Consider the following 20,296-nt stretch of genomic DNA (forward strand, 5'->3'; position numbering starts at 1 on the left):
TGTACAAATTACCTCGACTAACCTGTACCCCTGCACATTGACTCTGTACCGGTACCCCCTGTATATAGTCATGTTAAGATTTTATTGAGTTACCTTTTATTTAATTTTTTTATTTAGTTATTTAGTAAATATTTTCTTACCTCTATTTCTTGAACTGCATTGTTGGTTAAGGGCTTGTAAGTAAGCATTTCACAGTAAGGTCTACACCTGTTGTATTCGACGCATGAGACGCATACAATTTAATTTGATTTGAGGTGGGGGGAGTCATATGATGCGAGAATTGGGATGTGTGTGTGAGAGGGTTACCTCAGGTCAGGACAGTGTGTGTGTGTGCGTATAACATCTCACCTTGTCCAGTTCACTGGAGAGCTTCTTGTTCTCCTCGGTCAAAACGACCCTCTCCCTCTCGTACTTCTGCTTGTACTCCGTCTCAAACTCCTCACGCTCGCTTTGGCTGCCACACACGAGAGACACACACACACACACACACGATCCATCATCACTTACACATCAACCACACACTATACCTGCTATTCAGAGCAAGGTCCGATGAATACACACATAGGCCAGATAAGGAGTTTTGAGACAAAGACCCGTCAGACATGCCATATTAATCTCAACCACATCAATACTGTTAAAGAGACTATCCAGGGGCCAGATCTGCATCCCGAATGGCAACCCATTCCCTACGGGCGCTGGTCAAAGGTAGTGCACTAAATAGGGGAGAGGGTTCCATTTGGGACGCACACAGCTTGAACAAGGCAAGCCAGGGATGCTAAGCTGGAGGGTAGAAAAACAACATCTTACAGCTTTTTCTCCAGTGTCAGTATGTATCAGGTGCCGTTAGGTTAGAGGAATGTTGCTTCTTGGATAAAGGCAGAGGGGGATATAACACTAGCTAGATTTAAGGGACTCTAAGACATGAACAAGGGTCTTCTCAGGAGCTAGGTCAGAGGAGAGAAGGTAACTAACGTTAAACTACACGGCGAGTACAGCACAGTCGAGGCCAGGGTGAAGTAACTTTAACCATGTTTACCTTGCATAAACCTCGCTGGAAAGAAGAGGACGAGTACACTGTCAGGTAAGTGCTACTACAGAGAGAGAGAGTAACTGTTCTACTGAATAGGTCAACGCCATAGGCCCGTTTCCCGGTACCAGATGAAATTAACTGGACTTAAAAAAAGTACTTTCAATGGAAATGTTCAAGTTGACAGACAAACAACGGCAGTTAGATCTAAGGAACTCTAAGACATGTACAGTCTTCTCAGGAGCAAGGACACAATAGAGGGGTAGGGCTGTGACGATACCAGTATCGTGATACTCAGATGCATCTTAGCAAGGAACATGAAAACTTCAAGCGGACTTAATAGCTTAAGGAAAACCGTTCTTAACTGCCTTATGTTGTCACGTGTTTATTTCCCGAGCTATAGCACACAATATTTGACATAAAGCAGGTTTTTAAAGGAGCAATGATTTTAGTCTGCTTTGTGTTTTTTTTGTGCCATGGAAAAATGTTTGTATCACGATACTGGTATGGTGGCAATCCTAATAGGAGGCATCTAAGATAAAACTACACTGTGAGCACAGTAGAGTCCAGAGAGAAGTAACTTTGACCATGTTTACCTCGTATAACCCTCGCTGGAAAGATGGGGAAGAACACAGTCGGGCATGTATAGTACGTCTCCATGTACTTCAAAGAGTTTTGACCAGAAGCACATAAATGCTTTGTCTACGTCTCTACATTGACTGTCCTATAAGTGTTGTGGATATCCAAATCTATTAAGGCGGTACCGCACATAACCCATTACACACACAAAGAAATACATATGTAGACAGACAAGACAAACACACACACCTCTCCCTGCGTGTCTTCTCCAGTTTGTCCTTGAGGACCAGGATCTCCTTCTGCAGGGTGAGCTGCTGTCCCTCAGCGTCGCGGAGCTCCTTGCGGAGGCCCTTGAGCTCGTTGGCGTGCTGCGCTTCCCTCCTGCTCAGCTCTTCCTCGTAGAACACGGTCTTCTTCTCCAGATCAGCACGCAGCTTCCCTACTTCCTGGCTCTGGTCCGAGCCCACCACCGAAGCTGACGGCCCCACCTGCTTCTGGTTCAGGGGAAGAGAGGAGTTAGCCAAATACACACGTCCAGGGGTGCGTTCATTTGTGTATGCCGGAGCAAAATGCTTTGCAATGGAAAAAGTTTGCTTCTTTTTGGTTCCTAGTGAACACACCACAGGTGTGTGTGTTTTGTGAGTTACAGTATTGTTTCCGCCCCTGTTCCAAAAAAAACTACTTCTAGGTCTCCGAATGGGTGACGTCATCGACTGAACGCTACGCTACCTAGCTAGCCATTTCACGTCGCCTACATGTGCGTCTCTGACTACAAGTCGCTCTGGATAAAAGCGTCTGCTTACATCTGTGAAGATCTGTACATGAGCAACAGAGAGTGAGAGAAAGAACGGACAAAACAATAAGAGAATGGTGAGTTACGTCTTCTAGAAAGGGTATCTGTGTGTGTGTTAGTGTGTATGTGCGTGTGTTAGAGGTCTTCACGAATCCACCTGTACCCGAATACCTGAGACCCGATCCGGGACCCGAGTGGATTCGGATCCAGAATTCTAAATAATGTCATGGGTCTGGGTCGGATCTGATATGATTGTCACGGGTATGTGTCATTTTAACTGACTTGTCCGGAAGGAACCATACAGATCTGAACACAATTGCTGAGGTAGAGAGAGGTAGAGCGAGAGGTAGAGAGAGAGGTAGAGAGAGAGAAATGGTATCATTTATGCTGCTGCTCTTTGCTTTTCACGAGAATGTCTCGTGAAGCTTGTTGTTGGCCAATCATAAGTCATCAAAGGGGCAATAGGCTACAGTCAGAGTCTCTGTGTCTGGCAAAAGTAAAAAAAGATCTAAATCAACAGAAGATGGAATAAAAATGATGGAATTAAAACGTAAAGGAGAAGGACAGGCTACAACAACCAAGAGCCTACAGGCAGGCTGCTACTTTATATTCTGAATGGAGTGGTTGTTGTTTGTAACTGTGTAGGACGAGAAAGCGCATGTAGCCTCAATTAGCCTAGCTAGCTAGCTTAACTAGCTTCTCCCAGTTTGATGCAGTCAAGACAGGTACTACGTAATCATATTTGATGATAAATAACCTAGCTATGGCAGCTATTAGTCTACTATAGTGTGAGTCGGCTTGGTTGGTTGCAGTCTCTCGTCTCTCCCTCATTCGTCCCTCAGTCACTCGCTCACACTCACAGTAGCCTACACACACATCATGGCCCCTGCTAGAGCGTCACCTCTCTACTTCTTCTCCCTCGCACTTCATCAGCTCCGGGTTATTAAAGTTCCTTAAACCTTTTCTGCTGCTTCCTTCACTCGGATCGGGTCTGGATCTGACCAGTTCTATACGGAACGGATCTAGTTGTCCGCGAGTCCATTCAGAATGGGTCTCCATATTTTACAAATGAATTTATGCATATCGGGTCCATCTTTTTGGCCCCCCGTGAAGGCCTCCAGTGTGTGTTACCTTGAGTCCGTCCAGCTCCTCCTCTAGCTGTCTGCAGTGCTGCTCTGATCGTTCTCTCAGCTTCCTCTCCTTCTGAGCGTCTGCTGTCTGCTCCTCAGACAGAGCCTCCATCTGAGAGACACATCCAGCAAGGGGTTAATGCAAACAACATACCACACCCACACGATCTTCTTTCACGTAGACATATAGACACGCACACACTAACTATCCAAAACTAAACAGGTAAAAAACATCCAACACACACACACACACACACACACACACACACACACACACACACACACACACACACACACACACACACACACACACACACACACAACACGAGGCCACCACAGATCTTCTTTCACGTAGACATATAGACACACACACACACCAATACCTCGAAGAACCATGGGAACCGCTACTCTACCTCCTTCTTGGACCTCTCGGCCTTGCGCACCTCCAGCCGTAGAGCCTCGACCTTCTGGGACAAACCCTCCATCTCCTCCTCCTTGTCCCGGAGCTGGCGGCCCAGGCGCTGCTTGGCTGATCTGAGGTCAGTCAGACGCTCGTTGAGCTCGGAGAACTCCTGCATGGCCAGCTTCCTCTGGCTGTGGGCTTCTTTCAACTCCTTAGACTGACTCTTCATCTTCTCACTGGTCTCCATTAAGTCCTAAAGGGAATGAGGGTCAGGGTTAGTGGCTGACACCGAATGACTGGGAGTAACACCCAGGCGGGTGCTGTATGTTGGGGGTGAATTGGGTGAGTTAACCCAATACAGTATCGAGGCCTAGGGAAGAAGCACACTGACACACACACACCACCCACCTTGTGCAGGTCGTCCCTCTCCAGGTTAAGGCTCTTCATCTGTTTCTCCAGGCTCCTGAGGTGTTTGGATGAACCCTCCATTTCTCGACAGGCTGACGTAGCTTCCTCCAACTTCTGCTCCAGTTGACCTGAGTCTGACACACACACACACACACACCCCACATTACAGAGGGTCAATGTTGTTATACACAACATTGGCCAATATGCATTACATCTCTCTCTAATGTATGTTTTCGGTCATTATATATTTCATTTTACAGGTCAATGACTATGCAATTGCCATAACCTGGCTTGTTTACTGTATGCATTATTTATTGCCAGCCATTACGTCTTCCTAGTCATTACTGTCCATCTTTCCATTATGCATCTGCACTTGCCCATTATGTAGAATGTATTTCCAGTCCGACTCTATCCATGTATGGTCAACGCTGACCTGGCTGGAATTGATTTGTGTTCTACTACACAGTAAAATCTTTACAGTTGAATGTTTACCTGCGATCTGTTTCTTGAGGATGTCAATCTCAGTCTTCAGACTCCTGATCTCCACCTCCTTGTTAGAGGGGACGGGTGCGGGTCCTTCCCCTGACGCGTGCTGCAGGGCCTGGACTGTCTGGGTCGACTCTGGAAGAGGAAAGAGGAGAGGTTGAGGGGAGGTTGAGGAGAGGGTGAAAGTGATTTCAGAGTATTAGAGAGACGGTGTGTAAATTAAACATCTGGAGAGTGGCCTGGATGAGGAGACAGGTTAAAGAAGGATTGAGACAATTGACACGATTGTGTATGTGTGCCATTCACAGGGTGAACGGGCAAGACAAAAGATTTAAGTGCCTTTGTGGTAGTAGGAGCCAGACACACCGGTTTGTGCCAAGAACCGCAACGCTGCTGGGTTTTTCACGCTCAACCGTTTCCCGTGTGAAAGGAAAAATGGTTCACCACCCAAAGGACATCCAGACAACTTGACACGACTGTGGGAAGCATTGGAGTCAACATGGGCCAGTATCCCTGCGGAACGCTTTCGACACCTTGTAGAGTCCATGACCCAACGAACTGAGGCTGTTCTAAGAGGAAAGGGGGATCCAACTCAACATTGGTAATGTTTTGTACACTCAGTGTATATGTGTGTGTGTGTGTGTGCGTGTGTGTGTACCTAGCAGCTTGCGGCTGAGCTCAGTCTTCTCCTGCTCCAGGCGGCGTATCCTCCTCTCGTAGGCTTCGGTAGCTAGACTCTCCTCCAGACTGCGCTGGACACACACATCCATCTGGGCCGGACCCAAACCACCCGACTCCCTCAAACAGCCCCGGTCAGATAGGGTACTGGAAGTGGGGGAGAAAGAGGACAGGGGGAGAGAGCGGGAAGAGAGAAGAGGGGACGAGAAAGGGGAGAGAGAGAAGAGGGGAAGAGAAAGGGGAAGGGGAAGAGAAAGGGGAAGAGGAGGGGAAGAGAAAGGGGAAGGAGAGGGGAAGAGAAAGGGGAAGAGAAAGGGGAAGAGAAAGGGGAAGGAGAGGGGAAGAGAAAGGGGAAGGAGAGGGGAAGAGAAAGGGGAAGGCGAGGGGAAGAGAAAGGGGAAGGCGAGGGGAAGAGAAAGGGGAAGGAGAGGGGAAGAGAAAGGGGAAGGAGAGGGGAAGAGAAAGGGGAAGGAGAGGGGAAGAGAAAGGGGAAGGAGAGGGGAAGAGAAAGGGGAAGGAGAGGGGAAGAGAAAGGGGAAGGAGAGGGGAAGAGAAAGGGGAAGGAGAGGGGAAGAGAAAGGGGAAGAGGAGGGGAAGAGAAAGGGGAAGGAGAGGGGAAGAGAAAGGGGAAGGAGAGGGGAAGAGAAAGGGGAAGGAGAGGGGAAGAGAAAGGGGAAGGAGAGGGGAAGAGAAAGGGGAAGGCGAGGGGAAGAGAAAGGGGAAGGCGAGGGGAAGAGAAAGGGGAAGGAGAGGGGAAGAGAAAGGGGAAGGAGAGGGGAAGAGAAAGGGGAAGAGAAAGGGGAGAAAGGGGAAGGAGAGGGGAAGAGAAAGGGGAAGGAGAGGGGAAGAGAAAGGGGAAGGAGAGGGGAAGAGAAAGGGGAAGAGGAGGGGAAGAGAAAGGGGAAGGAGAGGGGAAGAGAAAGGGGAAGGAGAGGGGAAGAGAAAGGGGAAGGAGAGGGGAAGAGAAAGGGGAAGGAGAGGGGAAGAGAAAGGGGAAGGAGAGGGGAAGAGAAAGGGGAAGGAGAGGGGAAGAGAAAGGGGAAGGAGAGGGGAAGAGAAAGGGGAAGGAGAGGGGAAGAGAAAGGGGAAGGAGAGGGGAAGAGAAAGGGGAAGAGAGGGTGAGAAAGTGAGGAGAGAGGGAGTGAGAGAGAAAGACACCGAGAGCAAAGGGGGAGAGAGAAAAACCACTATTAACAGACCATTAGCCTTCAGGCTAGGATAAGATGACAAACAATCCCGATTCAATAGCTTCTCACTAGTGGAAATTGAGTGCTAGTTTAAGTGTGGTTGAGGTTAGATCAGATGATAGAAAAGTAGGAGTGAAGTAGCCTGATCCCAGATCTGATTGTGCTGTGTAGTCTATGCTCATTGCTATGCCAAACATGACTATAGGGGTTGGCAAGACGGCACAAACAGATCTGGGACCAGGCTAGGAGTGAGAATGTATTTTTATGCATGCTGTACATACTAACAAAGCTGTAGAAGTAAACGTTGTAACTGAAGACGAGTGACGTTGTTTAGCGGCCACTCACCATTTACTGGTGTAGGTGAAGCCTACGAAGGGCAGGTGGTGTCCAGAGAAGGCCGTGTGAGAGGGAGGGGGCATCGTCTCCTGACAACACAAAACACATTTGATTTAAAACACACCTCTACAACATTGCAGACCGTTGAGATGACGGCGTGATAAACGATGGAAACAGAGACGGAAAGATGAGTAAGAAAGACTAAGTCTTGATGTAGTCCCATAAACAGAAAGAGGGAGACTTACCGAGTTCTTGAGACAGTCATCGTCCACGTCAAAGTTGGACGTGTCTGTGGGGCTGCTGACTTCTGGTATGTAAGGGGCCTCGCACGTACGGATGTTGTCCCAGTCGATGCCTGACAGGAATGACAGACATTATAGTTTCTTACGACAGTTATCATAATATACAGTTTCTTATTGTCGTATAAAATCGTATCACTATCGTCTAGTTTCACTTCAACGGCAATCATGATAAAAGCAGCTATAGTAATTTTATCTCGATGATTGGGGACAAGAGTTAGCGAGATAATAGGCTAAAGTTATACAGACAAGAGTCCCCTCAAACGGTTTCAAGCCCTACCAGAGAAGAAGGGGTGAGATTTGAAGTCCTCGATGCCGTTCTGGCCCAGGCGGTGCTCACGGCTGCAGATGAGGCGTCGGATAAGGTCCTTGGCCTCTTCGGACACGTCCGTCATCTGCAGGGGGAACTGGAAACGCTCCTAGGGACCCGGCGGAGGGAGGAGAGGGAAAGGAGTCAGAATAATGAGGATATGTCCCTAATGGCACCTTATTCCCTATTTTAGTGCACTACTTCTGACCAGGGAATATGGTACCATTTGGGATGCAAACTAAATATATTATTTGTGTAAAGTTGTCAAATCTTTCTATTTCTCGTTTATTTTTACTGATCATGCATTATCCCCATTGCAGTATAGTTCCATACTATAATTATTTTCCCGTTTCATGTATTTATTTGTGTACATGGTCCTTGACAAAGAAGCACAGCAATTTTTATTTATTTATTATATAGCCCATGTATGTTTCCCCTGTTGCAGTAGAAAGCAGTATAGTTCTATGCAAGATGGTTTAATGCACACAAATAAGGCATTCTTCAGCTAATATGGCCGCCGGGTGAGAGTGAAGGTATAGTTGAAAGGTGATGGGAAGGGAGAGGAGGCAGAGTTAGAAAGGTAGAGCGGAGCAGTTTGGAGTCAGGATAGGCTGAAACTAACTCAGAGTAGGAGTTCTGATCTAGGATCAGGTCCCTTCTGTCCATATAATCTTCTTCATTATGATCTAAAAGGCTAAACTGATCTTAGACCAGCATTCGTATTCTAAATCGCTTGATACATACAGTCCCTGAACAAGAATATACTCAAACTTTAACCACTATCACTCAGACCCAGTCCCAAATCGACCCCGAGCCACCTACCGCCTATGCACTTGTGGAGATCTGAGAGGAATCTAGAAGTGTATAGGGGGTAGGGGAAAAGGGTCCATTTGGGACTGGGCAATCAGACCCCGAAAAAGAAACACTCACAGCAGCACCTAATTCCTCCTGTCGGCAGACGGAAAGGATCAGGAGAAAAAGGGGGTAGAGAAGAAGGAAGAGTTGAACGCTTTGAAGTCAGAAAGAAGAAAACGAACTCTATGAAACAGAAAGTACCTAGAAAGTACAAACTCAGACTTCAGCCTAACACCTAAACAACCACACGTGTCTTGAACAAAGGTTTGAATAAAAACAAAAAAGGTCTTATTTAAAGATGGGTTTAGTACAGAAAGTACAATGTCACTACCTGTCACCATCAGCCACTAAGCAGCCCTCCTCACCTTGTGGTTCATGATCTTGCCGTAGGTCTCCACCAATGACTCAGCGTAGAATGGGGTCTCCCCATACAGCATCTCGTACATGCACACCCCCAGGGACCACCAGTCACACTCAGGACCATACTTCCCCTTCCCATCCTCCATCGCCTGCAGGATCTCCGGAGAGATGTAGTCCGGGGTCCCCACGGCAACCGACGACTGGACCTGAGGGAGACCAGGCCCAGGAGATTAATCGATTAGTGATTGGATGGATGACATGAGGGATCAACAATATAAATAATATAATACTTTATTTACAGTGCTGTCAGAAAGTATTCATACCCCTTGACTTATTCCACATAATGACAAAGTGAAAACATGTTTTTCAGAAGTTTTTGCAAATTTATTGAAAATAAAATATCTAATTTACACAAATATTAACACCCCTTCGCTATGACACTCCAAATTGAGCTCAGGTGCATCCAATTTCCTTTGATCATCCTTAAGATGTCACTACAACTTGATAGGAGTCCACCTGTGCCTCATCCAATTGTTTGGACATGATTTAGAAAGAAAAACACCTGTCTATATAGGGTCTCACAGTTGACAGCGCATGTCAGAGCAGAAACTATACCATGAAGTCCAAGGAACTGTCAGTAGATCTTAGAGATTATTATGATGAGACAAGCATTATATCTGGGGAAGGACATAAAACAATTTCTAGAGCATTTAAATGTTCCATGACCACAGTGGTCTCCATAATTGGGTAATGGAAAAAAAATATGGAACTACCCAGACCCTGCCTAGAGCTAGACGTTTGATCGAACTGAGCAACCGGGCAAGAAGGACCTTGGTTAGGAAGGTGACCAAGAACCCAATGACCACTCTGACAGAACTACAGAGTTCCTTGGCTGATTAGGGAGAACTTCACAGAAGACCAACAGTCTATACAGCAATTCACCAATCTGGGGTTTATGGGAGAGTGGCCAGACTCCTGAGAAAAAAGCACATGACAGCACGACTGGAGTTTGCAAAAAGGCACATGAAAGGCATAAGAATCTATGGTCTGATGAGACAAAATGTTAACTTTTTGGCCTGAATGCAAAGCACTATATGAAGCATGGTAGTGGCAGCATCATGCTATGGGGATGCTTTTCTACAGCAGGGACTGGGAGACTGGTAAGGATAGAGGGAACAATGAATGGAGCCAAATACAGGCAAATCCTTGATGAGAACCTGCTTCAGAGTGCAAATGACCTTAGACTGAGGCAAAGATTTATGTTCCAACAGGACAGGTACCCCAAACATACAGCCAAACAACGGTGGAATGGCTTCAAAACAAGAATGTGGAAGTCCTTGAGTGGCCCAGCCAAAACCCAGACTTGAATCCCATTGATAATCTGGGGAAAGACTTGAAGATTGCTGTTCACCGCCGCTCCCCATCTAACTTAACAAAGCTTGAGAAAATCTGCAAGGAAGAATGAGAGAAAATCCTCAAATCTAGATGCGCAAAGCTGATAGACATACCCAAGACAACTCAAAGCTGTAATCGCCGCCAAAGGTGCTTCTACAAAGTATTGACTCAGAGGTGTGAAATCTTCTATAAATGAGATATTTCTGCATTTCATTTTCAATAAAATGTGCTATTTCTAAAAACAAGTTTTCACTTTCTCATCATAGGGTATTGTGTGTAGATGGGTGAGAAACAGTTCCTCCAATTCAGGCTTTAACAACAACGTGGGATAATAAGGGGTATGAATACTTTCTGAAGGCACTGTATCATCTGGAGCATTAATATGTAATCAGGAGATGTTAATTGCGTGTCCACAGTGAGTTTGGAGTCAAATACGTCCACCAAACATGAACGAGGCCATGCCATAGAGTTAATACTACATAAATAATACTTAACTGAGACTGGGCCAAAGGAGCATCAGTCACAGCAGCTTTAGAGAGACGGGTCCTCTAAGGTCTCAACTCATTCAAAGCCAAGTTGCCAACCCCTTTGGAGAAGCTCAACTAGAGGAAGTGTCTTAACCACAGGCAGAGCCATGAAATCCGCCGGAGTGGAGGCCGGGGGGGGGGGGGGGGGGGGGGGGTTGATTGGTTGGTGGTTTGGAGGTGTTTGATTTGGAACATAGCCGTGTGTGTGTGTGTGCATGTGCTCACCGTGCCGTCCTCCATGAGTTTAAGGCAGGAGCCAAAGTCAGCCAAGCGGATGTGGCCGTTCATGTCCATCAGGATGTTGTCTGGCTTGATGTCCCTGAGAGACACACACAGAGACACCAAACTAAATATACTGATACCTAAGAGGAAGAAGGATAGATGGAGGAAGCGGGAGTGGAACAAAACGAAAAACACTTATATCCCAGAGGGGGAGACTGGGAGAGAGAATGAGTGAAAACAACTTTAAATGCACACTAGTGATTGTTTGGTGTGAGAGAAAGAGTGTGTGAGGGAGAGAAAGAGTTTGGTTCTGTAGAGAGTGTGTTTTCTCCTGGATGTCTCCCCTCATTAAGTTGTGAAGAGGGCACAACAACACATTTCCCCCTCAGGATTTGGCATGGGTCCCCAGATCCTCAAAAAGTTCTACAGCTGCACAATCGAGATCATCCTGATCGGCTGCATCACCGCCTGGTATGGCAACTGTTCGGCATCTGACTGGAAGGCACTACAGAGGGTGGTGCGTGTGGCCCAGTACGTCACTGGGGCCAAGCTTCCTGACATCCATGACCTATATACTAGGCGGTGTCAGAGGAAGGCCCAAAAAAGTGTCAAAGACTCCAGTTCCCCATAGACTGTTCTCTATGCTACCGCACAGCAAGCGGTACCGGAGCGCCAAGTCTAGGACCAAAAGGCTCCTTAACAGCTTCTAGCCCCAAGCCATAAGACTGCTGAAGAAATAATAAAATGGCCACCCGGACTATTTACATTGACCCCCCTCCCTTTGTTTTTACACTGCTGCTACTCATTGTTTATGATCTATGCATAGTCACTTTACAAGTGACCTCGACTAACCTTTACCCCCGTACATTAACTCTGTACCGGTAGCCCCTATATGTAGCCTAGTTATTGTTATGTAATTTTCTTGTGTTACTTTTTTATTTTATTACATTTTTTTAACTTGAGTTTATTTAGTAATTCTTTTCTTAACCATTTGTTGAGCTGCATTTTTGGTTAAGGGCTTGTAAGTAAGCATTTCACGGTCTATTTATGGAGGTTTTGACAAAACCTTCAAATATCACTAAGTCCCCACTTCTCACAAATTAGGCTATGTTCTACTTCTCAAAAATGGCACTGTTTTATTTTTGGGTTACCCGATTTTCAAAATGGTTTTAAATGCATTTAGGGGGGATCCAGACCTCACTGCCCATTATGGGAGCACCCCACTACGGGCCCAAATCAATGGAGGCTGGAGACTAAGTCCAGACGTCTCCGTTCATGTGACAAAATTTGATTTGAAGTCTTGTGATTATTTGGGCCGTGCCTCACCCTTGCTGCCTCTATTGCCAATAGGGCAGGCCCCTCACAGGGTTACACACATGCTCCCTGATCAGGAGACCCTGTCCCGACCACAATTCCGAGAAGGCATTACATCCCATTTAATGCTGACAATGTCAAGCCCGTGTCTCCACTGTTCCCCTTATTAATGCACAAAACATACCAGTGTAGCTGAAGCAAATCCAGGTTACACACACACACACACACACACACACACACACACACACACACAACACAAGTTTGGGGGGGGTTCTAGTTGGAGGGAAGGGTGTAGGTGGGCAGTATGGGGGTACAGTACACCCTGCTCTGGGGAGGGAGGGGTGTAAGGTGGGGTACCCCCTACTCATAAGCAGGCGCATAGAGAGGTAAACAGAAGCCCTGGCTTGCTGAGAGGATTGGGGAGGGGGAGTGGGGGGGGCAGCAGGATACAAAAGAACAAAGGCTTCTCACTGGACAGCAGGATACTGAGGCTGTAGCCCAAAATGGCACCCTATTCCCTACAAAGTGCACTACTTTTGACCAGTTGACCAGAGCCCTAGTGGCCCTGGTCAAAGTAGTGCACTTAATAGGGAATAGCTCGATGCCATTTGGGATTCAGACGAGAGACACAGAGAGAAGGAGCCTTTCTTTTCATGTTGAATCAAGTCAATGGGCTAAAAGGTACACCAACAGAACACCTTCCCACAAAATAGACCTACTTACATTCGCCTCAAGTTTAGTTTAGTTATACAGTCATTTCTATGTTGTTTATTTAACCATGTCTTTAACTGTGTCTTTGGGCTCCCAAGTGGCGCAGCAGTCTAAGGTACTGCATCGCAGTTGCATTAGGCATCAAAACAGTCCCTGGTTCGGATCCAGGCTGTATCACATCCGGCCATGATTGGGAGTCCCATAGCGCGGCGCACAATTGGGCCAGCGTCGTCCGTGTAGGACGTCATTGTAAATAAGAATGTGTTCTTAACTGACTTGCCTAGTTAAATAAAGGTTAAATAAATTACAAATTTAAATCACTGGACATGCCTTCTCTTCAGTACAAACTCTGTTTCCCAGTGTGCACCTCTCCCCACACCTCTGCTCCCTCTACTTAACACCTCTGTGGGTGTCTCCAACCTCTCACTTATAGGCTCAAACCTGGCCCTAGCCTGCCTCTCTCTGTGTATGTATATGTGTGTGTTCCTCCTCCAGATAAACCAATTAGTACACAGTGAAAACCTGAGCCGCTAACAAGCAGAGATCAAACAAACAGAACATGGCTACCACCCCTCTTTCCCTCCCTGTCTCTTTCGCTTGCCTCATCTCTACCTCCCTCTGTCTTTATCCATCTCCCCTCTATGTCGCTATCTGACATTCCCTTTTCTCCCGTCCAACCTCTCATTCCTCCCTCCCTGTAGGGCCACGGTGACTCGACAGTGGGCAGCGTGGGCAGGTTAATGCCTCCAGGGCAGGTTAACATGGCTAACAACATTAGCGCTTTCTCCCCTAGACATACCACAGGGGATGCTAAGCTAGTTAGCTTAGCGCGTTGCTAATTAGGCTGCTCTGTCTCAGGCAGGGCAGGGCTCCTGCGGTCTTAAGGAAGGAGCAGTGGGGCTGAGAATAGAGGGAGGTAATCTCCTTTAAGACCTCAATGGCATCCATCTGTGAGGGCCATCTGGACACACACACACACGGGTGGACTGGGACAAGAATTCAGCCCTGGCATTTTATCCACACTGTTTGCCTCCCTGTTGTGCTATCTATCTGTCTCAGCATCTTCTCTGCTGTCACTCTGTGCTTCTTCTTGTTCTCTCACTGTCTGTATGCCTGTCTGCTTAAGCCTTATACTAGGCTTGGGCAGTATGCCGTATACCGGAGTATTTTGAAATAGCCACAGGATGGCTTTTCAATACCGCCAAAACGATTTAAAGTTAGTTTTTTTTTAATAAATGTGAATATTTGGAGCTACTTTTTAAGTAAATACCTGTAGTCAACTTGTGAAATACGTTAGGAGATTAAAAAAAGATCGCGTTCTTCATTTCACGCATCACATAACTTTTCATTATGAATCTTACCCATAGTCCCCAGTCACATAGTGTTTGTTTACAAGCACACAATGAATAGTGACTGGAGCCTTGTGAGTCACTTTGGTGCAGCACGCTACAGGTGATCTGGTTACAGTACGGAATTCACAACTAAATGTTTGCCAGCTAGATATAACTTTTAAGTTAACTGTCTCAAATGTTCTAAATGCTCTGCAGTTGTGCATTTCATTTGCTAATTTAGTAGCTAGTTAGCTATCTTGCTAAACAAGGCATCTTGCAAAATCAAGCTTTGATTGGTAACAGCAGAGAATCTCCTCCTGGATGAAGAGCCTTGCTGTCCAATATTTGTTTTGTGCGCGCAGCAAACTGAGTGGTATTTTTGAGTTACTTGTATAACTTTATGAGCTGGGATGACTGTCCTGCAAATAAACTAAACAAAAATATAAAACGCAACATGTAACACTTTCAACGACTTCACTGAGTTACAGTTCATATAAGGAAATCAGTCAATTGAAATTAATTAATTAATTAGGCCCTAATCTATGGATTTCACATTAATGGGCAGGGGCGCAGCCATGGGTGGGTCTGGGAAGGCATATACCCACCCACTGGGGAGCCAGGCCCAGCCAATCAGAATTCGTTTTTCCCCACAAAAGGGCTTTATTACAGAGAGAAATACTCCTCAGTTTCATCAGCTGTCCAGGTGGCTGGTCTCGAACGATCCCGCAGGTAAAGAAGCAGGATGTGGAGGTCCGCGGCTGGTGTGGTTACACATGGTCTGTGGTTGTGAGGCCGGTTGGACATACTGCCAAATTCTCCAAAACAACGTTGGAAGCAGCTTATGGCAGATAAATGAATATTCAATTATCTGGCAACAGCTCTGGTGGACATTCTTGCAGTCAGTATTCCAATTGTACGCTCCTTCAAAACTTGAGACATGTGTCATTGTGTGACAATTTCTTTATTTATTTGTTGTACCTTTTTACCCCCTTTTTTAAAAACTTTTACACCTTTTTCATGATATCCAAATTGGTAGTTACAGTCTTGTCCCATTGCTGCAACTCCAATACGGACTCGGGAGAGGCGAAGGTCAAGAGCCATGCATCCTACGAAACACGACCCTGCCAAGACTGCTTCTTGACACACTGCTCGAATAACCCGGAAGCCAGCCGCACCAATGTATCGGAGGAAACACCGTACAACTGGCGACCAAAGTCTGCTTGCAGGCATCCGGCCCGCCACAAGGAGTTGCTAGAGTGCAATGGGACAAGGACATCCCAGCCGGCCAAACCTTCCCCTAACCCGGACGAAGCTGGGCCAATTATGCGCCGCCTCATGGGTCTCCCGGTCACGGCCGGCTGTGACACAGCCTGGGATCGAACCCAGGGCTGTAGTGACGCCTCAAGTACTGAGATGCAGTGCCTTAGAGAGGCAAAACTGCACATTTCAGAGTGGCCTTTTATTCTCCCCAAACATTACCTGTGTAATGATCATGCTGTTTAATCAGCTTCTTGATATGCCACACCTGTAAGGTGGATGGATTATCTTGGCAAAGGAGAAAGGCTCACTACCAGGGATGTAAACAAATCTGTGCACAAAATTTGAAAGAAATAAGCTTTGAGTGCGTATGGAACATTTCTGTGTTCTTTTATTTCAGCTCATGAAACACTTTACATGTTGCGTTTATATTTTTTGTTCAGTAAAGTTTAGGTCAGCGACTGTATAAAATGTGCAATCGTTAGCATTTAGTTAGCATTCGTTATGGGATTTTACATGCACTTGTTAGCACTGCTAACCTATGGATCTTAGCGGCTCAGTGGGGTTTGAAAATAGTGCCCCCTGTGTTCAGTGCCGGTATTACGGAATATCACAGGATGTTACAAGGTCAGTATGAAGGTATGACAATTTGGATACCGCCGAAGCATACCTTACACATTATAAAAGCCAAGCTAATGACTTAGGCTATATTTCAAATGAGAGATATTTTTGGTTGACAAAACGAGTTGCTATATTTTACTTTCAAAATAGAATTAAAGAATTTCAATTTTTGTATATATATATATATATATTCTTGTTTTATTAATTGCATACATCTTTATGTGTACTAACTAATATCTTATGCTAATTCATTTGGGTTTAAACACCTGAGGAAGTGGAAACTCAAAGCACATAAACTAGATCGCTAACTAAATATAATACACACTGCTAGTAGCCATGTATTCATCTAACAATAAATGTTATGTCCTAAAAAAAACATTGCAGTTGTAAGCTACTACCCAAGGCCTATGCCCTCGCAACGGCAGGTGAACATTTCGCGCACGCATGCCACTCCATATCTCAAAGCAATATCAAATATATTGGTTGTAAAATAGCTGCTATTGAGCTAAGAAATAAATTACCCCTACAGAAAGCTGAGACCCTCCTCTCTTCGTCAGGGACAAGAAGGATCCAAAGCTGTGTTTTTCCCACAATTGCATTTTGAAATGATCAGAATGCATTTTTATCTCGAACACATGAGGGGAGAGGAGAGTGGCTCGTTCATTACAGCAGCAGGCCCCACTGAGGGCACAGGCCAGATACTTTCAGTACATGAGGATATTGCACTTTACTGTTTGACCAAATCATAGTTTTAGCCGCACAAAAAATTGAGTGAGGTGACAATGTAGAATGTGCTCTTTCTACATTTATAGGCGCACTTTCGTTTAGTTTTTTTAATGATTCATGATCTTGGCTGTCTAACTGATGACATAGTCGGAGCTGGGCTCTTTTCTGATGCCGCGTTTGACTTTGAACGTGAGTTTGCGTGACCGGAGCTCAGCTTATCAGAAAACCAGGACGGCCTATCTTGGTAGGGCCCTTGAAAGGCTCATTATAGATAAAAAATACAAATAAAAAAAAAACATCTTAGCAGGCCCACGGGCCACGTCACCTTTTTGATTGTTTTATTTTTTAGGTTGTGTGTGTGTCAATTTCGACCAGCTCACCCAAAAAAAAAAAATGTCCGGCCCCTCTGGCATTTGCCAGATGGTCAATCCACCCCTGCAAACAAACAAGCATACACACGCGCAAACAGACACACATCACGTCTCCTTACAGAGACAGGGACAGAGATAGGGAAGGGACACAGACAAACACATACAAAATGCTCTATGGGACCTCATCGCCACTGTTTGGACGCACGCGCAAACAACCTGTACATATATACACACCATTGGCCGTTACTGATTTAGGTACCATTTATTAAAATTTCTACAACAACAAACAGGGAATTGTTCCAGCCACTGTTGCCATGGTGGCTTTATAATATTAACCGGTAATGAGATGTCTGTGGCCATGGTCAGTGCAGTGGTCCTTCTGATGAAAGGGGTTGGTCCCTTAGATCAGTGGGTGGAAACAGGGCTGTGGAGCACACATGGCCCTGATCAATAATATAAAACACACACACACACACACACACACACACACACACACACACACACAGGCATGCGCATCACACACGACGAGTGTGCACAAACACAAAGATACAAACAACACTAACACACACACACGCACACGCACACGCACAGGCCAGATGCTGGCCCTTCTAACAGTGAGCTGGGCCATGCTGAGTTGGTCCATTGAAGTGTTTGTTTGTCCCTGTGGGAGGCCATGCCGATCACTGATCAGCCTCACACACACAGACTGACTAATGAGGAGGGGGATAGCCACTAATCTCTGTAAAAAATACATTTAAAAAAGTATACATATATTTCATTTAACCATTAGGCCTACTTCTCCTAGGTAGGTTATTGTGATTGAGATATAACAGTTGAGCTGCGTTTCAGTGGCACTGACAAGGCATTATGCTTACAGCGGTACTTAACATATACAGGACTGAACTACTTAACTTACATAGACCATTTCTATAACTAGGCCATCCTCATTTCAGAAATGTGGCCTATATGCACTGATTCGAGCTATTTTAATGGGCCTTAGATTAGATCAACTACAGGGTTAGCCTAATGCACTGTCCTTACAGTAAGTGTAAGTCACATCCACAGCAAAACACACACAGAGAGAATGCACCCTCCTCAGGGGACCTTCCCACCCGCCATAAAACAAGCGTGCCAATCACCCCCCACACACACACACCACACCCCCGAGCACCCCGTCATTACCGTCCCAAAACGTCTCAGAGGGCCTCAAAGGGGAATGACACGTCAACCGCCACTGCCCCTCCCCCCCAACTCCCCCTAAAACACCATACAATTAGTGGGTCCCCAATGCTACACTGAGTCTATACTACTGCTCTGCTATGGGAGATCAATGCTACTACTGGCCAGCCAGGCACACCCTAACGCCTGTGTGCCTCTTCCCCTCCACTCGCTTCTGTTCCTCCCTCGATCCGTCATCTCCTCACCCTCTCATCCCTCTCCCTTTGTCCTCTCTCCCCCCTCCCCCTCAGTCTCTCCCCCTCTCACTCCTCTGTCCTCCACTTCCATTCCTCCTCCCTCCCTTCCTTTTGGGGACACAATCAAATCATTGCTCCAAGGCCTCTTCAGAGTCAAGACAGTCATTATGCAGATGAAGCCTGGTGACCACTTCCTGTGTGTGAGAGGGAGAGTGGTTTCCACCACACAGGCATCAGACATCCCGCGAGCCCTTGAGTCTGAGGGCTTTTCCAATTGGCTGTCACATCCCTGATCATAAAACTCCCTCATTGCCAGGGCGTTAGTCAGGGGACCACCGCAACACATCTATTTAGATTGAGAGTTTTGCTCAGTTGGAAGAGCATGGCGCTTGCAACGACAGGATAGTGGGTTTGATTCCCGGGACCACCAGTACGTTCAGAAAAATGTGTGCAAACATGACAAAGTTGCTTTGGATAAAATCATCTGCTAAATGGTATATATTATTTATATGTGAATCAGACTTGGCATAGAGTACCAGTCAAACGTTTAAACACACCTACTCATTACAGGGTTTATGTTTATTTGTACTATTTTCTACATTGTAGAATAATAGTGAAGACATCAAAACTATGAAATGACACATATGGAATAATGTAATAACCAAAAAAGTGTTTAACAAATCAAAAATGTATTGTATATTCTTCAAAGTAACTACCCTTTGCCTTGATGACAGCTTTGCACACTCTTGGCATTCTCTCAACCAGCTTCATGAGGTAGTCACCTGGAATGCGTTTTCTTAAAAGTTAATTTCTGGAATTTCTTTCCTTCTTAACCTCTTACATCTAGACGTTCCGCTAGCGGAACACCTGCTCCAATATCCAATGATGGGCGTGGCGCGAAATACAAACTCCTCTAAAATCCGAAAACTTCAATTTTACAAACATATTACTATTTTACAGCATTTTAAAGACAAGACTCTCGTTAATCTAACCACACTGTCCGATTTCAAAAAGGCTTTACAGCGAAAGCAAAACATTAGATTATGTCAGCAGAGTACCCAGCCAGAAATAATCAGACACCCATTTTTCAAGCTAGCATATAATGTCACAAAAAACAAAACCACAGCTAAATGCAGCACTAACCTTTGATGATCTTCATCAGATGACAACCCTAGGACATTATGTTATACAATACATGCATGTTTTGTTCAATCAAGTTCATATTTATATCAAAAACCAGCTTTTTTACATTAGCATGTGACGTTCAGAACTAGCATACCCCCCGCAAACAGCCGGTGAATTTACTAAATTACTCACGATAAACGTTCACAAAAAACATAAATTATTTTAAGAATTATAGATACAGAACTCCTCTATGCACTCGATATGTCCGATTTTAAAATAGCTTTTCGGTGAAAGCACATTTTGCAATATTCTCAGTAGATGGCCCAGCCATCACGGCTAGCCATTTAGACACCGACCAAGTTTAGCCCTGACCAAACTCCGATTTACTATTGCAAAAGTTTGATTACCTTTGTTGTCTTCGTCAGAATGC

General features: G+C 45.6%; 1 protein-coding gene across 3 annotated transcripts in view; it reads right to left on the reverse strand.

Annotated features, from left to right (window-relative positions):
• cdc42bpab (CDC42 binding protein kinase alpha (DMPK-like) b) overlaps positions 1–20,296 on the reverse strand; it is a 95,408-nt gene that overhangs the window by 30,222 nt on the left and 44,890 nt on the right. For 2 of the 3 annotated variants that reach the window (XM_082961904.1, XM_014144825.3), the window contains 13 exons: positions 10,999–11,092; positions 8,857–9,057; positions 8,567–8,584; positions 7,607–7,745; positions 7,273–7,382; positions 7,037–7,116; positions 5,485–5,651; positions 4,833–4,961; positions 4,341–4,474; positions 3,943–4,185; positions 3,531–3,641; positions 1,856–2,100; positions 349–454 (listed from right to left, as the gene is read on the reverse strand). In XM_082961904.1, the coding sequence (XP_082818030.1) occupies positions 349–454; positions 1,856–2,100; positions 3,531–3,641; positions 3,943–4,185; positions 4,341–4,474; positions 4,833–4,961; positions 5,485–5,651; positions 7,037–7,116; positions 7,273–7,382; positions 7,607–7,745; positions 8,567–8,584; positions 8,857–9,057; positions 10,999–11,092 (1,777 nt within the window). The remainder of the gene's footprint in view (positions 1–348; positions 455–1,855; positions 2,101–3,530; positions 3,642–3,942; positions 4,186–4,340; positions 4,475–4,832; positions 4,962–5,484; positions 5,652–7,036; positions 7,117–7,272; positions 7,383–7,606; positions 7,746–8,566; positions 8,585–8,856; positions 9,058–10,998; positions 11,093–20,296) is intronic. The other variant, XM_014144822.3, reaches the window with a different exon arrangement.

The sequence above is a fragment of the Salmo salar genome, chromosome 15 (assembly GCF_965601325.2).
Source record: "Salmo salar chromosome 15, fSalSal1, whole genome shotgun sequence".
NCBI lineage: Eukaryota > Metazoa > Chordata > Actinopteri > Salmoniformes > Salmonidae > Salmo > Salmo salar.